Genomic DNA, 19,010 nt, shown 5'->3' on the forward strand with positions numbered 1-19,010 from the left:
ATGAGCCCGGAACCAATGTACATGCCTTTGACCGGAATCGAACCTGGGACCTTTCAGTCCAAAGACTGATGCTCTATCCATTGAGCCAAACCAGTTTCGGCTCCATCTTATTTTTTACCATTTAGGATTTTGTCCTTTTACAAATAATAGCAACAGTAAAGATGATACTGATAGCTACCTTTAAATGATATCTGCAATGTACAAGGCATTTTATATACATTGTTTCTAAATTTTATCAAATATTGTGAGATAGCTATTATTTAGCTCAGTTTATAAATAAGGAAATTTATACTCAGAAGTTAAGTGACTTGCTTAAGGTCATAGCTAATTAATGGCCACGTAAGCACTGAATCACTCTGCCTAGTTCAAACATAGGCTTTTTTTTTTTTTTACCAGAAAATACTACCTTTTTGCTAAAATGGATATCTTTATGCTTTTTATATATTTTTAGTGTTTATCATATATTTCCAAAAGTTTAATTATTGGTATAAAAACATGAACATTTTAAAGTGTTTTCTCCATTCTCAAAATTATTTTCCATGAAGGTTATGATGTATAGTCCCACCAACCCAAAACTTTTTACAGAAGGAAATTAATTTGAGATAGAAAAAAGAGGTCACATGGAAAAAGTATTTCAAGAAATAATGACAGAAAACTTTCCTGAGATAGAGAAGAAAAAACCCACACAAACCCAAGATGCTCGCAGAGTCCCAAGCAAAAGGAATCCCAGAAGACCGACGCCAAGGCACATTATAATTAAATTGGCAAACACCAACGACAAAGTAAGAATCTTAAAAGCAGCCAGAGAGAGACAGAAAGTTACATATAAAGGAACCCCCATCAGACTAGCAACGGAATTCTCATCAGAAACTCATCAGGCTAGAGGGAATGGGATGAAATATACAAAGTCATGCAAAGGAAAGGTCTGAATCCAAGAATACTGTACCCAGCAAGGCTATGAATCAAAACTGAAGGTGTAATCAGAAGCTTCACAGAGAAAAAAAGTATAAAGGAATTTATCTCCACTAAACCAGCAATGCAAGAAATGCTAAAGGGTCTACTGTAAAAAAAAAAAAAAAAAAAAAAAAAAAAGAAATAGGAAGCGAAGAAGGAACACAGGGGTATAGAATAAAAATGGCATCAAATGAGTACCTATCAATAATATCTTTAAATGTAAATGGATTAAATTCTCCAATCAAAAGACATAGGGTAACAGATTGGATAAGAAAATTAGACCCATACATCTGTTGTCTACAAGAAACCCACTTCAGAAAAAAAAGATGCACACAGACTGAGGGTGAAGGGATGGAAAAAGGTTTTCCAGACGAATGGAAATGAAAAAAAAAAGCTGGGATAGCAATACTTATATCTGACAAATTAGATCTCAGAGTGAAGGACATAACAAGAGACAATGAAGGCCACTTCATAATACTAAAGGGAGCAATCCAACAAGAAGAAATAACCCTGGTAAATATATGCACCCAATATGGGAGCACCCAAATACATAAAAAAAAAAACTGCTGGAGGACATTAAGGGAGAGATTAATAGCAATACAATCATAGTAGGAGATTTTAATACCCCACTGTCAACCTTGGACAAATCATCTAAACAAAAAAAATCAGCAAAGAAATATCAATCCTAAATGACTCATTAGACCAGATAGAATTAATTGACATCTTCAGAACATTTCACCCCAAAGCCACAAGTATATACATTCTTCTCAAGTGCACATGGGACATTCTCAAAGATAGACCACATTTTGGGACATAGGTAAAGTCTCTTCAAGTTCAAGAAGATAGAAATCATTTCAAGCATCTTCTCAGATCATAATGGCATAAAACTGGAAATTAACTACAATAAAAATGAACCTAAGAAATCGAACACATGGAGACTAAACAGCATGTTATTAAACAAGGACTGGGTTACCAGAGAAATCAAGGAAGAAATTAAAAACATCCTGGAAACAAATGACAATGAAAACACAACAATCCAAAATCTATGGGACACAGCAAAAGCAGTTTTTAGAGGGAAGTTCATATCCCTACAAGCCTATTGGAAAAAAACAAGAAAAAAATGGTAACAAATTATCTAACTCTACAACTCAAAGAGTTAGAAAAAGAAAAGCCCAGTGTAAGCAGAAGAAAGGAAATAACAAAAATATGAGCAGAGATACACGACATAGAGACCAAAGAAACAATACATAAGATCAACAAAACCAAGAGCTGGTTCTTTGAAAGGATAAACAAGATTGATGAACCTCTAGCCAGGCTAACCAAGAAACAAAGAGAGAGGACTCAAATAAACATAATCAGAAATGAAAGAGGTGAAATAACAACAGACCCCACCGAAATACAACGGATTGTTACTAAATACTACGAACAACTCTATTCCGACAAACTGAACAACCTGGAAAAAATGGACATATTCCTAGAAAAATACAAACTTCCAAAACTCAATCAGGAAGAATCTAAAAATCTCAATAGACCAGTGACTTGGGAAGAAATTGAAACAGTCATCAAAAAGCTTCCAACAAACAAAAGCCCAGGCCCAGATGGCTTCACAGGAGAGTTTTACCAAACATTCAAGAAAGAACTAAAACGTATCCTCCTCAGACTATTCCTAAAAATCGAAGAGGACGGAACACTTCCTTCTATGAAGCCAGCATCACCCTAATACTAAAACCAGATAAAGACAACTCAATGAAAGAGAAATACAGGCCAATATCCCTCATTTATATAGATACCAAAATCCTCAAAAAAAATTCTAGCAAATCGGCTCCAGCAGAGGATCACAAAGATCATACATCATGACCAAGTAGGATTTATTCCAGGAATGCAAGGATGGTACAATATCTGCAAATCAATAAAAGTGATACATCACATAAAAAAATTGAAAGATAAAAATCATATAGTCATATCAATTGATGCAGAAAAATCATTTGATAAAATCCAACACCCTTTCCTGATAAAAACTCTCAACAAGTTGTGAGTACAAGGATCATACCTCAACATAATGAAAGCTATATATGATAAACCCACAGCCAACATTATACTCAATGGGCAAAAACTAAAACCATTCCCTCTAAGAACAGGAACAAGACAGGGATGCCCACTGTCGCCACTCCTGTTTGACATAGTACTAGAAGTACTAGCCATTGCAATTAGACAAGAAGAGGAAATACAAGGCATCCAAATTGGAAAAGAAGAAGTAAAGTTATCCTTATTTGCAGATGACATGATATTGTACATAAAAAATGCAAAAGACTCCATTTAAAAACTAATTGACTTAATAAATGAATTTGGCAATGTAGCAGGATACAAAATTAACGCCATAGCATTTCTATACAGCAACAGTGAAATTACAGAAACAGAGACTAAGAAAAGCAATTCCATTTACCATCGCACCAAAAAAATTAAGATACCTAGGAATAAATTTAACTAAGGAAGTAAAGGACCTATTTGAGGAAAACTACACGACACTGAAAAAAGAGATAGAGGAAGATGTATACAGATGGACGAACATACCATCTTCATGGATTGGTAGAATCAACATCATCAAAATGTCCATACTTCCTAAAGCAATCTATAGGTTCAATGCACTCCCCATTAAAATACCAACGACATATTTCACTGACCTAGAAAGAACTCTCCAAAAGTTCATTTGGAACAATAAAAGACCCCGAATAGCCACAACAATCCTGAGAAAGAAGAGTAAAGTAGGAGGGATCTCAATACTAGACTTCAAGTATTACAAAGCCACTGTTCTCAAAACAGCCTGGTACTGGCACAAGAACAGACATATAGATCAATGGAATCGAATCGAGAACCCAGATATCAACCCAAATCACTATGCTCAATTAATATTTGACAAAGGAGGCACGAATATACAATGGAGTCAAGACAGTCTCTTCAATAAATGGTGCTGGGAAAATTGAACAGATACATGCAAAAGAATGAAACTAGATCACCAACTTATACCATACACAAAAATAAACTCAAAATGGATACAGGACTTAAACATTAGACGGAAACCATAAAAATACTAGAAGCATCCACAGGCAGTAAAATCTCAGACATATGCCAAAAGAACTTCTTCACTGATACTGCCCCTAGGGCAATGGAAGCTAAAGAGAAAATAAACAAATGGGACTACATCAAAATAAAAGCTTTTTTACAGCAAAAGAAGCCATCAACAAAACAACAGGAAAGCCCACTGTGTGGGAGAACATATTTGCAAATGTTACCACTGATAAAGGTTTAATCTCCAACATCTATAGACAGCTTATACAACTAAATAAAAGGAAAATGAATGATCCAATTAAAAAATGGGCAATGGACCCAAATAGAATATTTTCAAAAGAAGACAGAAGGAAGGCCAAAAGGCACATGAAAACATGCTCAAAGTCACTAATTATCCGAGAGTTGCAAATCAAAACAACAATGAGGTACCATCTCACACCTGTCAGAATAGCCAACATCAACAAATCAACAAACAACAGGTGTTGGCCAGGTTGCGGAGAAAAAGGAACCCTCGTGCACTGCTGGTGGGAATGCAGACTGGTGCAACCACTGTGGAGAACAGTGTGGAGTTTCCTCAAAAAACTGAAAATGGAACTCCCATTTGACCCAATAATCCCACTCCTAGGAATATATCCCAAGAAACTAGAAACACCAATTAGAAAGAATATATGCATCCCTATGTTCATAGCAGCAGAATTTATTGTATAATAGCTAGAATTTGGAAACAGCCTAGGTTCCCGTCAGCAGATGATTGGATCAAAAAATGATAGTACATCTACACAATGTAATACTATGCTGCCATAAAAAGAAGGAATTCTCATCATTTGCAGCAACCTGGATGGAATTGGAGAACCTCATGCTGAGTGAAATAAGCCAGTCAATGAAAGAGAAACACCACATGACCACACTCATTTATGCATAATAAAGAACATTATAAACTGATGAACCAAAAGATAGATATAGAGACAGTAAAGCAACAAGTAGACTGTCAATTACAGCCGGCAGGGTAGGGATATCTGGGGGAGATAATAGATCAACCAAAGGACTTGTATACATGCATATAAGTAGAACCAATGGACACAAAACTCTAGGGATGGGAGTATGTATGGGAGGGGGGCAATGTTAAATTATGTACACAGATAATAAATGAATAAAAAAAGAAAAAGAAAAAAAGAGGTCACAACAATGAATGAGAACATGAAATCTATTTAATGTTAACAAAGTGTATGTAGTCATCTGTCTTCTGCAAAACAGAGGTGCATCCTTTGAAGATATGATTGCAGAAAATGTTCTCAATCCATGGAGGTAAATAGATACATATACAATCATTAGGAATTATAAATGTGTATAAAATCTAGCATATGGTAGATGCTTCATGAAGATCTAATTATAAGGAATTGACATAGACTTCTGGCTCCTGTTGTGTATGTGGAAAACTTGAAAGAGTACAACCCCCACCCAAACAAAAACCCTGAATAATCTACAAAGTCATAATATTATCCTGAACCTAAAAAGAAGTATCAAAGCAACCAACCAGCCTAAAATCTGAAGAAATACAAGAATCTTCAAGGAGAGATGGGACATGAATACTGGCTCAACTGTAGCTATAGGGGGGGAAAGGGTGACCACAAAAACTGGTATAAACAATTCAGTTAAATTTTTATGAACTGCTAAAGACCAAGTAAGGGCTGACATGAGAGTACAGTACCCTTGAGAGATACAGATACAAGAAGAATTTATACACACTTGTAGATTATTCTCCTTGGATTTATAGAAATGACCTGATGGAGAGCAGAAGCCATTGCAATAGAAAAGCATACAATCATGTCCAATTCATTTCCCTCCAAAGAATAGAATCTCTAGGGGAAGCGCAGAAAACCTGTCCCCACTTCCAGGGTGCAGAAAAAGAACTACTAGAGCTGGGGGAAATGTAACAAACAAACAAACAAACAAACAAAAACACAAGCCCTCTACTCTGTGGGAGGGACAGAAATTAGTGCTGTGACTAGACCATTGAGAAGAAGGTCACAATAACTAATAAAGCCAAACTCCAATGACCAAGAGGCACAGGAACTGCCTATGACTGAAGCTGAATCAGAAAAACAGGGACCACCTCCCTGCCCCACACCATTAGACTTAGAAGCACTTAGCATGAAAGCAATAGCAGTATACCACTAGGGGAAGCACAAGAACATGGAGAGAGAATCTCTGAGGCACAGATGCATAGGGATAGAGTGGGAATTTTGAAAAGGCATTCAGCAAACAAACTCTCATGTCAAGCACAAGGTAAGAGAGAAATTTGAAGCTGGTGGTGAACTGAAGGTAACTATAGCAACAACATAACCAAAACATAACTCATATTAATAGATTGACTCAACCTCTGATATTAATGATCTAACGGAACAAGAGTGACCATTTCAAGACATAAATACTGTTCTACATATAATGTCTGGCATTCAAACCAAAATATCTGATGCAATAATCAAGGGGAAAAGCCCATTCTCGACAAATAATCAATATAACCAGACTTATAGATAACTTGGATATAAAGTACAAAACAGAAAATTTAATATAATTATGATTGATATATGAAAGGCTTTAGTTGACATAGATATTATTTCAAGTAGAATATTAGTTGAAGGTTAAGAAGTATATTGAAAACAATCATTCTGGTGGTAGTTACATGACTGAATGTGTGCAAACTCATAAAATTGTACATTTACAGTATTAAATTTTACTGAATACAAACTGCAGTAAGTCCTCACTTAATGTTGATAGGTTCTCTAACTTTTGATGAAATGATGTACTATAATGGAAACCAATTTTATAATAGGCTAATTGATATAAGCAATAGTTAATTTCCTATGGCATCTCATCAACATTATAGTGAAATGACATTGAACAAAACAACATTATTTGAAGACCTGCTGTATACCACAATAAGCCCCAATTTTAAAAAGTTATCATGCATAACTTACCTTTTTACCCTCTTCATTTTTCTTGTTTTATGGCATCATGGTTCTGATGATTGATGATGAGAAACCATATTTTTGTGGTATCAAACCTTACCTTTGATTTTTTTTTTATTGATTTTTTACAGAGAGGAATGGAGAGATATAGAGAGCTAGAAACGTCGATGAGAGAGAAACATCGACCAACTGCCTCTTGCACACCCCCTACTGGGGATGTGCCCACAACTCAGGTACATGCCCTTGACCAAAATCAAACCTGGGACCCTTCAGTCCGCAGACCAATGCTCTACCACTGAGCCAAACCGGCTTCGGCCTTACCTTTGATTTTTACCTTATATTAGTGAAGTTTTTTTTCTTAAGATATGGTGGTACAGAGAGCTATATGCCTTCAAATAAAAATAAGAAAACACACACACACACACACACACACACACACACACTACACACCTCAGGATTAAAATGTGTATAGGTATATGGAGATTATAACTATGCCTTAAAGAAGAGGAACTTCCTTAGATAAGGTGTAGGTATTTATGCACATGTGGCAAAATTCACCTATATCACATAAATATTAACTAATCATTTAGTTTGATATTCAATAGAGATAACATAAATAATATACAGTATATGTATCCCTGTAACATAATTGTCCATAGTTCACTGGTTCCTTTAATAGGAAAGGACACAATGATTTGGAAAAAAAAAACTTGTGTCATTAATATTGGCATTCTCTCTGTTCCTAATACTCACCAAGATTCTTTCTGCTTTTAGGATCATTCCACAATCATTTTTTTCTACTACTCAACTTCTATGCTATGAGCACTTTTGTGCAATTTTTAAAGATACCTCTCCTCCCCGCCCCCAATCCCAACCTGGGTAGATAAATTTAAAAAAGAAACCCTTTCTGGGAAACTGCAGCCTTAAGGTATAAGACTTGGCAAGCATAAGACACCCTTGTCTGAACTAGAAGGAAGTCCCTTCTTCTTGACCTATACACCTCTATACGGCCCTAATGTGGAGGACCTGTGGTCATTCTACAGTAAGGATCAGCCTAGGAGCAGTGATATGATTTTTTATGGACAGGCTTGGAAAAGATGAATACTGCATTTGTACAGAAACTTACACAAGATTGATAAAATATGTATTCCTAATATTAGAGAGTGGGGGAAGGCATATGATCAGGGTGATAGGGACATTAAAGCACCCCCAACTCCAACCCAATCTCTAACATTGCCCTGCTTCTGCCTAGAAGGCATCAACCTGGCTTTTGTTTGGTTATCTCATATTTGTTCCGCTAGTATCACTTTACCTAGCACTTCCCCAAGGATGCCAATGCTTACCCTTGAATCTAAAATAAGTTCTCGTGTTGGATGCTCTCATATCACTAGTAAATTTCTTACATAAACATATTACAACTGCAATTATACAGTAATTTATTTATGTGCTTACATATATATGTTTCTCCCACCCACCCACACATACTCACATTTAATCACTCACACATTTCTAGACCATACGCCATAGAAGAACAGGTACCAGAGATTATCACAGTGCCTGGCACATACTTTGTGCTTAACAAATAATTACTAAATAAATGCAGAGTTTTTCTTGTTAGATTCTTTGGCAAACACTGTCACACACATGTGCACACTCATATTCAATGTATGATACTGAATGTTATGGATGCTTTCCTTTTTGTAAGATTCAGTTGAAAATGTGAATGTGAATAATTAGAATGGTATGGAGGTATAATATAAAACAAGTGATATTTTTATTTGGGTACATCTTATTTTAATTAGTTTACTTTCCTATTGGTGATTTCATCAATTCTCTGCTAATAATTTTTTACATCTTATGTTTGGTTGGCTGGTTCATTCTAGATTGAAAATCCATTCCTTTTTTAATAGTTGTCCCAGGCATCACTGCGCTATCTCAATTTGATTCATATCTTAAAATGAAATATGTTTTGTAGTATTTGAGTTGAAGTGTAGGTTTTTACCTTGCAGTTACTGCTGTTATTAGAAAAGTAAGAATGAATATATAATCTGTTTACACTTACCAAATAGATTCTGCCATAAGTACCAAGGCCAATAGTTTTATCCAGTGAAAATATTCCAGTTGGATCCTGAAAACATGTATAACAAAAATTGTCAATCTTTGTGGAAAAATAGGCAAGCATTCAATTATCAAGAATGGTATTTCAATTTTGCCTTGGACCCTTAGAATGGGAAAAACCAAAGTATCATTCACCAAAAATAAACAAACAAACAAATAAATACATAAATAGACATGTCACAATCTCCCTGTTATAAGTGTAGTCGTTGATAAAAAAGAAACAGTAACTGTATCTTAATTATCATTAAACTGTAAAATGCATACCTTTATGTATAGTTGAGGTACATGTCATACTATAATTAGAGAGAATATTAAAATAGAAATGAGTTCATTTACTTGCAATTGAAATGCTCTTTTAATATCCATTTTTTAGTACTAATCAGACAGGCAGAATAGATTACAGCAGTGATGTGTACATACTGAATATAATATCTAGATAGCTTATGCATATAATAGTAATTGTTAAGAAAGAATATAATCTCTGAATATGAATCACAAAGCAAGATTATGGCACTAAAAGTTCATCACTTAAAAAAAAACTAGTCAAAGTTGGTGTTTGCTTTTAAACTAATCTTTGCATGTTATTTCATGCACAAAATCTTTATCTTAAGCCTAAATATGGCATCATAGAATACAAAACATAAAATGTTTATGGGTAAATTCCTAAGGCTTCCATATTCATCTTTGAACATTGTTTCCTTACCTTACAATATGGATATTCCTTTCTCATTCACCACAAAACATTTTTATCACTATTTAAACTTTTGGTCTAGCAGCTTATTTTACTGTTTTATCAAAACTCATTTGAGGTATAAATATATACCAGTTTATACACAAAGTGGTAGCTGTGTTGGCAAATTATTGGAAATTCATGTACCTATAGAAAGCACTTTTTATAAACACAAACTTTGTTTAACCTTGTTTTAAAACATTTTTATTACTGTGACAAATGTGAGCTAAATAGAAAAACTATTGAGCATATGCACTGTATATGAAATTATAGACTCCTTTAAACTGATGTGATATTTATATAATCTACCAAAACTATCATAGGAAAATAGCAAAATTCTGGGATTACTTCAGTCAACAAGTATTCCACTGGATAGTCAGGAGACTGGAGGTTTAGCCCTAGCTCTGCCATTAATTAACTATATGACTCTGGGTAAGTTATTTATTTTCTTCAGGACTTACTTTTCACATATATTGTATAAAATGAAGGTGCTGTGTTGGGTGCTTTTCCAGCTCTAGTTCTAAAATCTTATAAGACAAAATTTAAGATTCCAACATTTTAAAATCCATGTTTCCACTGAATTAATACAACTATTTTTATAGAAAACAGCAGCCTACTTTCTCAAAATCATCACCAAAATCAATGCCACAATATGCACTGTATCTTTTTAAACAAATAGTTCAAGGAATATACTCCCATGAAAAATCAAAAGTTTCTTGAAATCCTAATTTTGAGGATTCAAGAGAAGTAAATATATATTGCAATAATGGCCTTGATATTTAGCATATCACTCTTGTTATAACTCACTGAAAATTTTATGCAAAACAATTAACCAATAGAGGAGTTGCTAGGGTTTGACTTGAAGATGTACTGGCATATTTCTTTGAATTATATCAATGCGGGATTTATATTAGAGATAATCAATTATGGAGAAAGAGCATTGGGTCATCTGTCAAAAAAATCAAAATATTTTAACTGGTTACTATTGGAAAACCATTCTTTGTTATAGTTAAGGCTGCATTTTAGCTGAATTTTATTTCTGTATCTTTGAAAATATCTTAAACTTATGTAGTAATCCTTTTTTTTTTAACCTCTCAATGACATAAGTACTTTGCTCATAAATTTTGAATTCAGGCATCTAATTACTCAAAAAAAAAAAAAAAAAAAAGGCACCAAGGACATGGATAGAGACAATAAAATACCTGTGGAATTCTTGTTAGTCTTATTTTATTTATATTCATGTTGTATAGAAAATTTGTCTTGCTCACAAATGACCAAAACATCTTAATTCTCCTCATGCTCACATTTAATAAAAAAGGTTTTATTTTTTTCTCTTGTTCTTAAAGGCATCTCAGCATAATGTTCTACTCTATTCGAATAGTATTTTTCACTAGTTTTATCGAATATATTTCATTCCCATTCTTCACACTAGTATTTTTAAGATTAAATGACTGTCAAACTGGGGAAAATGAAGTATCTTAATTACTAGGGTAATATTACTTTCTTATATCAAAATTTTCACTTAATTATAGTTAGAAAATAGTTTATTCTGGGCTTCCAAGGAAGGAAGCTTTTAAAAGGAAGCTCTTTTTTTTTTTTTTTTTTTTTTAAGTCACTACTGTGAAATTAAAAAGGTCTACATGAGAGGGGTCTCCACAATTACTTGGTCCTCTCCTCTGCTCTACCTCACCAAGATTAAAAAGCAGATGAGGAAAGATCTTTATTTCTATGACTGCTATATCAATTTGGAAGTTAACTGGTGGTTTGGTATGCTTTGGTGTTCCGTTTGGTTAAAAAAAAAGTAATTAAGAAACTTTAATTTGTAAAAATTTTTCTTAAAATAAATTACTAAAATATTTTTAACCATAAAATGTTGGGCAAATACTTCAGACTTTGTTTATGTAATTTATCTGTTACATTTAAACGTCCTGGACTGTTTGCACCCTTGACACCTAGCATTTAGAAGACTTGTTTCTGTTTTCTGAATTCAAGCAGAGAAGAAAGAAGAAGCACTTTGATGGTTACTTTTATTAAGGGCAGGGGTGGGAATAACAGGAAGAAAAAGAACCACTAGGAGGCAGTGTTTGCTGGTTATATGAGACTCAGAGACAGAAACTGATTGACAGAACCAAATAAGGCAGACATTAAATTAAGAATAAAAGGAAACCATTAAGTGTTCATTATGAGTAAAACAAATTTCTGATTTAGGGCAGTAATGAAGCAGACCAAGAGAACACGTTCCAGTAATCAGAGAGCTAGAGGAAGGAAAGAGATTACACAGTACTTAGAATGAATAGATGAATAACTGAGGCTGACCTTTTGTTTTAAATATGAACCAGCAATTTTGTGAAAAGTCTTTACAAAAAGAGAACCTGAAAATATCAGATATAACACTGGAAGTGCCAGAGTGAGTTTCAGAGATAGGTGGAGAAATAGGCTTCACAATTCAAGTTGAAAACAGAAAAATAATCTCTTCTTCTAGACTAGTGTTTCTCAAACTGTGGACTACATAAACTCTCACTACATGAGAATCATGTAGGACATTTTATTTAAATGCACAGATTCCTTGTCACTACCATGGAATTATGAAATTGGAATATCTGAGGATGAGTTTTAAGATCCCCAGATGATTTTTGTGCACTATTCTAGTACATTAAGATAAAATAAACTGTTCTAGAAACTGGAAAAGAAGACTGAGGAAATAGAGTGAAATATAGTACCTGCTGGGGTGATGCTCTAGAATATGTAATGAAGGATATCCTGAATGTTTCAATACTTGTGGATAAGAAAGTAAAACTGCCTCAAAGCAGGAGGCTAAGGGACTTGATAAGTGGGAAGTTTCTCATGACTCAGTGTGGAAAACAGATTTGTTCTGGGTTGTGGAAGACTGAGAGAGCTGAGATTTATATTTAAATATAAACCTAATGTAATTTAAATACAGTTCTTAGATCATGTGCTATTTCAGATCACCTCTGCTACCACTGTCCTCCAGGCCTGTCTAATCCTGACCCCAATATAGATTAGGACTACACATGGCAGTGTCAAATACCAAGGCCACAACTGTGAGGAATGTCATTACCATACTGGGCACATAAGGCAAAGGCGACTATTATAGTGAAGACATGCCAGATTTGGAGATGAAGAAATAGTTTCCAGTCCCAAAGATTGAGTGACATATGCATTCTAAGAAAAAAAGATGATAGATAGATGATAAATAGATAGATAGATAGATACATACAACTTCAAGTATTGCTGGCAAGCAAGGTGGAAAAAATACATGCACACACACAAATATATGTATGTATGTATATATGTATATAGATTAGATATAATAGATAGATATAGATTAGATATAAATTTCTATATACATGGTGTTGAAATTTTTTTCAAAAAGAAAGCACAAACCATAAATCTCTGTACTTTTTTGTTTTGTCATCTATTGGAGATATTTATTCAATAATAAATCAGAAAAAATTACAGTACCCAACAATTAACAGACAAAATACCGTTGACTTGTCATTTTACTGGTTATTATGTTGGCTTTGTATGTCTCTTTAGGTATACCCTATAACTTTAGGGTATCATGCAAAAAAGTTATACAATTCCCTCACCCTTCTTCTGCTTCCCCAGATTTCACACTTGCTTACTATTTTCGGTTTAGCAATAATATCTATATAATAACAAAAATACAAAAAACCTCCCACCACTTTTTTTAAATCCCAATTTGCTTAGAAGCTTGACCTCTCTCAAGGTTTCGTGTCTTCTGGTTATTTAGTTGGCCAAACCAACAATGACATAACATATAAATCTTATTCTAGACTTATATTTAATTACTATATACTCTGCAATAATTGTTTTATCAATATGAAACTCTAAGGTCTGAATCACCCCCCATTACATGGTAGTTGCCAAATTGGTATAGTTGATATTGACAGGTGCCAACTTTCTAACCTTCATATATATCCTACTGAGGATAATTGTTGAAAGGGTTTCCATCACATACAGTCTTTTTTTCTCTCTCACTTTATCATCTTTATTTTTCATCAAAATGAAAATTTCCAAGGAACTAAATTTGATGTTGCTTGATCTTTTCATTTTCTTTTATTCCTTCTTCAGAGACTCAGGAAATAAGTCTAATGAAAAGAAATCCTGAATCACTAAAAACAATGCACCAGTGACCAAATTAACAGTGAACTTTTCACATCTTTAAAAATTTGACATACAAGAAATTGTAAAAGGGGTGCTACTTTTCTGCTGGATTTCTTAGGGTTTAGAGCTGGATGTCTGAGGATAGGGCATAATTATGCATAACTTGTTCATATTATAGAGACCTTCACTATGAGTTATAAAATTACTCCTGTATAATAACAATTTAGAAATCGTCAGAAGTTAAGAAATGTATGAGGCTTTTGTGAAGTCTATAAAATAAGGCCAAGCATCAATGCTTGGTTTTGTGTCTTAACCTTCTCCTACTTAAAAAACCAACCTTATCTTTTTTCCCTCTACACCACCATTAACCCTCAGAAAACTAATATTTCACTGGACTGCAATGTAAAGATTACAGCCTTTCTCCTTATCTCTTCCACTCTCACCCAGTTCTTATATCCTGGGACCATGAACTGGTCAGCTAGTCTGAGCCATTCCCTCCTCCCATTTAAAAAAAATATATTTTATTGATTTTCCACAGAAAGGAAGGGAGAGGGATAGTGAGCTAGAAACGTCGATGAGAGAGAAACATCGACCAGCTGCCTCCTGCACACCCCCTTCCGGGGATGTGCCCGCAACCAGTGTACATGTCCCCGACCAGAATCGAACCTGGGACCTTTCAGTTCGCAGACTGACGCTCTATCCACTGAGCCAAACCGGTTCGGGCAACCCCCCTCCCATTTTTTTGTGGCGATATGTTTTTTTCTTCATTTTCCTTGAATTTGGATTCTTTGCTCTATTATTTCTATGAGGTCCTTCCTATTTCACTCTTTAGTCAATTTTAGAATGATATTATTTCAGTTGACCCATATGTAGCTTTACATATTTCCAAGGAGCTAGTTTGCTTTTTTTTCTCTTTCTCCCACCAAACACAGAAAATGTTGGAAGAGAGTGATATTTCATTCCTTTGTTTAACCCCTTTTTGGGGGGAGCAAATCTAGTCGGAATATGAAAGTTCTATTCAGAAAGGAAACTACCAATTGAAACCTCCATATTTATGCATGCACTGGGTACATGCAGGATGGACAAAAAGATTTAATCTTTTAAAATTCTGTGACTTTATCTTATGAAACTGCACCAATAACCACAATGCTAGTAATTATTCAAAGGCTAATAACAATTTGCTAAAATGTTATTCATGTGCATCACCTCCTGCTCCACACCATTATAGTGTAAAATTATAGAGCTGAGGTTTGGGGGAGTATCCTATTTTTGAGGGAAACAAGCGTCTGCCACCATTAAGGAGACAATTTTTAAATGCCAAATATGAATAAAATTGAGGCACTGCGTCCTTGAATAATCCTATAACCTCAAGGTTAATATTTAGCTTTTATCAAAGCAAGCAGGCCTGAACTACAGTTGCCTGGGGATCATTCCAACACATGCAAGCTTATTCCCTTTCAGAATCCAGGGGCCCTTCGCATTCAAGAGAGGGTGCGGGTGAAATGCCACTCGATAAAGAGAACTTAAAAAACGAATTTGGGTGGGATCCAGTATCTGCCAGAAACCAGATGCCAATGAAATAAATGGCGCTGCTTAAATAATAAGTCTAGTAATAACGATGGCGATAATAGCTCACCAATCAATTACAACTTTGGAAGAATGCTGAGCATTCCGAAAAAAGGAGAACCACAAACAAAAACCATGAGAAAATCTGGTTAGCTAGTGAGGGCAATACGTTTGTTTTTAAAATGAAGCACGCAGAATTCACTTCTTCAAGAGGCCTCCAGTTCTTTGCTCTCACAATACTGAGTTGGGAACAGTGCCCTGGCAGAGTAAGAAGATTTTAGAAAGTGCTTTTCGAAAGCAAGAAAAGTGAAACTCCCATGCTTTAATTTTTTAGCCCCCTATCATCTACAAGTAAAGGTCATTCTGAGAGTGAGCATCTTCGCTGGCAAAACAAGAAGGAAACCTGGATAGGGCATCTGGGTGACAGAAAGGAATGCTTTCGGGAAGCCACTCTAAATTGCCCTCTTTGGCCTCTCCTGGAGTGCAGCTTGCACAGGTACAGGGACGCTGCTAGATAGCAAGGGCCACGTTTAGAAAACGTCCACTGTTTAGAGTCCGCATAACCTCCGCCAATTCTCCCTCATCCATAATCCCTGGTCTCTTTGCTTTTCCGTGAGTTTGGGGAGGCTCCAGTGTCCAGGGGGGCGCGTTTTCCCAAAACCTGCTCTCTGGGTCCCTTCCTGCACCAGTGGTCCTGTCAAAATTATAGCCTAGTCTAGGTTTTGGACGTCGTGCCCTCCCGGATGTTCAGAACCCAAAGAAAAGAGCAATTTGGGGGGCGATGGGTCTCTTCTACTCACCGGCAAGTGGCCCAGATCTGTGACCTCCTTGTCCCTCCAACCCCCAGGTCCCGGCATGGCTTCCAGTAGAACAGGAGTGGGCGACTGAGGGATTTAAGAAACACTCTAGGTGTTTGAAGAGGAAGCAGTTAAGGAGTTGAAGGGCGGGGGGAGAAGAGAAAGAGTGGGGGAAAGGAATAGGGGATTTGTGGTGTGGGAGATAAAAGAGGGGAAAGTGGAGGGAAAAGAGCTAAGGAGTGGAAAGAAGCGTGAGTTTAAGAGGCGGGAAAGCAAGTTTTGCTAAGGTGAGAGAAGAGCCTGAGCTTCTATCTGTAAGACCAAGAAACTAGAGGAGTGCTCCTCTGGCGAGAGAGCAGTGTCTGCCCCGGCTGAGAGAGCCTCTTTCAGGGTGGGGAGGGGGGCGGTGCAAGGAGGCTCCCCCCCCCCCGCCCCCACACTCCTCCTCAAGCAGCTCGAAGGGGATTGGTGCAGAGTCAGGTCGCCAGGTGGGCAGCCAGCTCGAGGCAGGGAGGCGGGCTGGGGGGGGGGGGTGTACTGCAGGAGGGAGGTGCTGACGAACTATAACGGTTTGTGAGCCAGCCCCTCAAGGCCTCCCCCGCCCTCCTGCTCCCTCCCAAGTCCACTGCTGCCCCCGCCCCTGCTGGAGAGTGTTCCACAGGAAACTTTTTGCGAGGCAGCTGCCAGCCCTAGAAAACCGGTCCTGATCTGCAAAGCTCCCAGTCTGGGCCCCATAGCACTGCCACAGTTCAAACAGCCCGCGCCCCAATCTGCCTAAAAATGCTTGCAACTTTTCTAGTTGTATATTTCCTCTTTTTGTTCCTCTGACTTTATTGCTCCTTTTATTACAAAAGCTCATCCTTAGATAAGGAAATGTTTTGCCACTGGCATAGGGATCAGACCTAGGAGAGATCCTTTGCAGGCGGAGAGCAACAAATACGCCACAGTTCGGCTTTTAAAGGGCCCAGGACACTGCTATGTGAACAGGAGCGGTGTGAAATCATCTTGGGGGGCGGGGGGGGAGCACATCTCTTATGGAACTAGTTAGTTGATACCAGCCTCTGGACACGCAGTCAGAACCTCACCTGTTACAGGTGCTGGAGATTAATTAAGAGAGACAGTCTCTGAAGCCCAGGCTAACCTGATCTTAAATTTGCAGTTCCCCGCGCTCACAATGCACATAAAAAATCCCCGAGTCCTTCCTGGTCTCCAGCTTTCTGACTGGGTTTCATTCATTTGCTCATTTGTTGCAAAAACGTTTCCGGGGGCCAAGGCTGTTCACCTCCATTCTCCCACAAAGTGCAAGGGGCCTGAAACAAGGCTTAGATAATCTGATTAAACGCAATTCACCCTTGAGAAGTAAGTCTCCCTTTGAAGGCTTTTTGGGAAAAGAAGTCTGTGCATAAAACTAAACAATTTTGAAGCACTTGCACTTGCAAAGAGCATTTTAGAAAAATGTCCTGAAGCTGCTTACTTTCCCTGGAGCTCACAGACCATCCGGAGTAGAAACCTGATGCCGGGATTTGCTTCCTTTTTCTTTCCTTTTTATTAAGAAGTTTCTATCTCCTCTAGGAAGAGTCATCTACATAATTCTTCCTAATGACCAAGAGCTCACTATTTCTGACCCACACTTCTAACTTTTTCTATATATTGGTGGATTTTATTTATTTCGTATCTCTATCACTTCTGAGCTTGACCTCTTTACATTCCTTAAACTCTGAGAGTCTTAGAGCTCTGTAATCACAACAGCCTGTCTGAGGAATCATGTCTCGCTAAATAAAGAAAAATTCCTGTTAATGGGTGCTGAGAAAACCAGCTACCACCCCTCCACAAAAAGAAATTCGGGTGTTCTGAATCAAATTTTTATGTTAATTCAAATATGATGTGAGCCATACAGAACTTATATTTCCAAGAATTTAAATCTTGACAACCCCACTCACAAAACCTTGCCCCTTTAAAACACAGTTTAAAATTCCCTAGATAATTGGTAAAACTCTTCTGGATCTTGCAAAATGTGAGTCTGGAAATAGCATTTCATAGCTACAGGTGGGCAGGTGAGAGAGTTAATAGAAAGTTATATTTTTATACACACACCTACTTTTCAGAAATTAAGACATTGAATCAAGAAATACAGCATTTAAAGGAACTCTGAGACCTTTTTTGCTAAAGGGAAGACATATTAATAAGTTAAGACTTTCTTTTTGAGAATGCAGTTTGCTGAAGATAGGATGTGGGGAAATGTCCCAGCCTGGGGATAGCATAGACTGTTTTAGCCTGTCTAAGGGGACAAGTCCAAACCAGGAAAAAAAAAATCCCGGCTATATCAGTGGGCTCTAGTTGCAAGGCTCTATGGGAGGCTAGCAGCTTCATGACTCCATAGGGATTAGCCACAATTAGTTTTGACCAGAACATGACAGGAAACCTTCACATTTTTAAAGTTATTAGTATTTTCAATGAAAATGGAAGCAAGGAGGGGCATGGAAACTTTGCTTTGTGAACTTTAATTATGGGGATTTTTGTGGCCCACTTGGAGAAGGTCAGTCCAGCCAGCAAACCAGAAGGCAAATAGATGGCCCCCGAGAGCACTTATTTTCCAACTTAAGGACTTCTTTTCCCTTCACCCCAGCACCATCACTTTCCCCATCCTTTTCCAAAGCTATT

At 36.7% G+C, this 19,010-nt stretch overlaps 1 protein-coding gene across 1 annotated transcript in view; it reads right to left on the reverse strand.

Moving 5' to 3' along the window:
• Window positions 1-16,672, reverse strand: part of NRK (Nik related kinase) — a 144,323-nt gene extending 127,651 nt beyond the window's left edge. Inside the window, 2 exon segments of the mRNA XM_084870436.1 lie at window positions 9,052-9,117; window positions 16,353-16,672. Of these exon segments, the coding sequence (XP_084726562.1) occupies window positions 9,052-9,117; window positions 16,353-16,409 (123 nt within the window). The 5' untranslated portion in view covers window positions 16,410-16,672.
• Between the last annotated feature and the right edge of the window lie 2,338 nt (window positions 16,673-19,010).

The sequence above is a fragment of the Pipistrellus hanaki genome (assembly GCF_964339955.1).
Source record: "Pipistrellus hanaki genome assembly, chromosome: X".
NCBI lineage: Eukaryota > Metazoa > Chordata > Mammalia > Chiroptera > Vespertilionidae > Pipistrellus > Pipistrellus hanaki.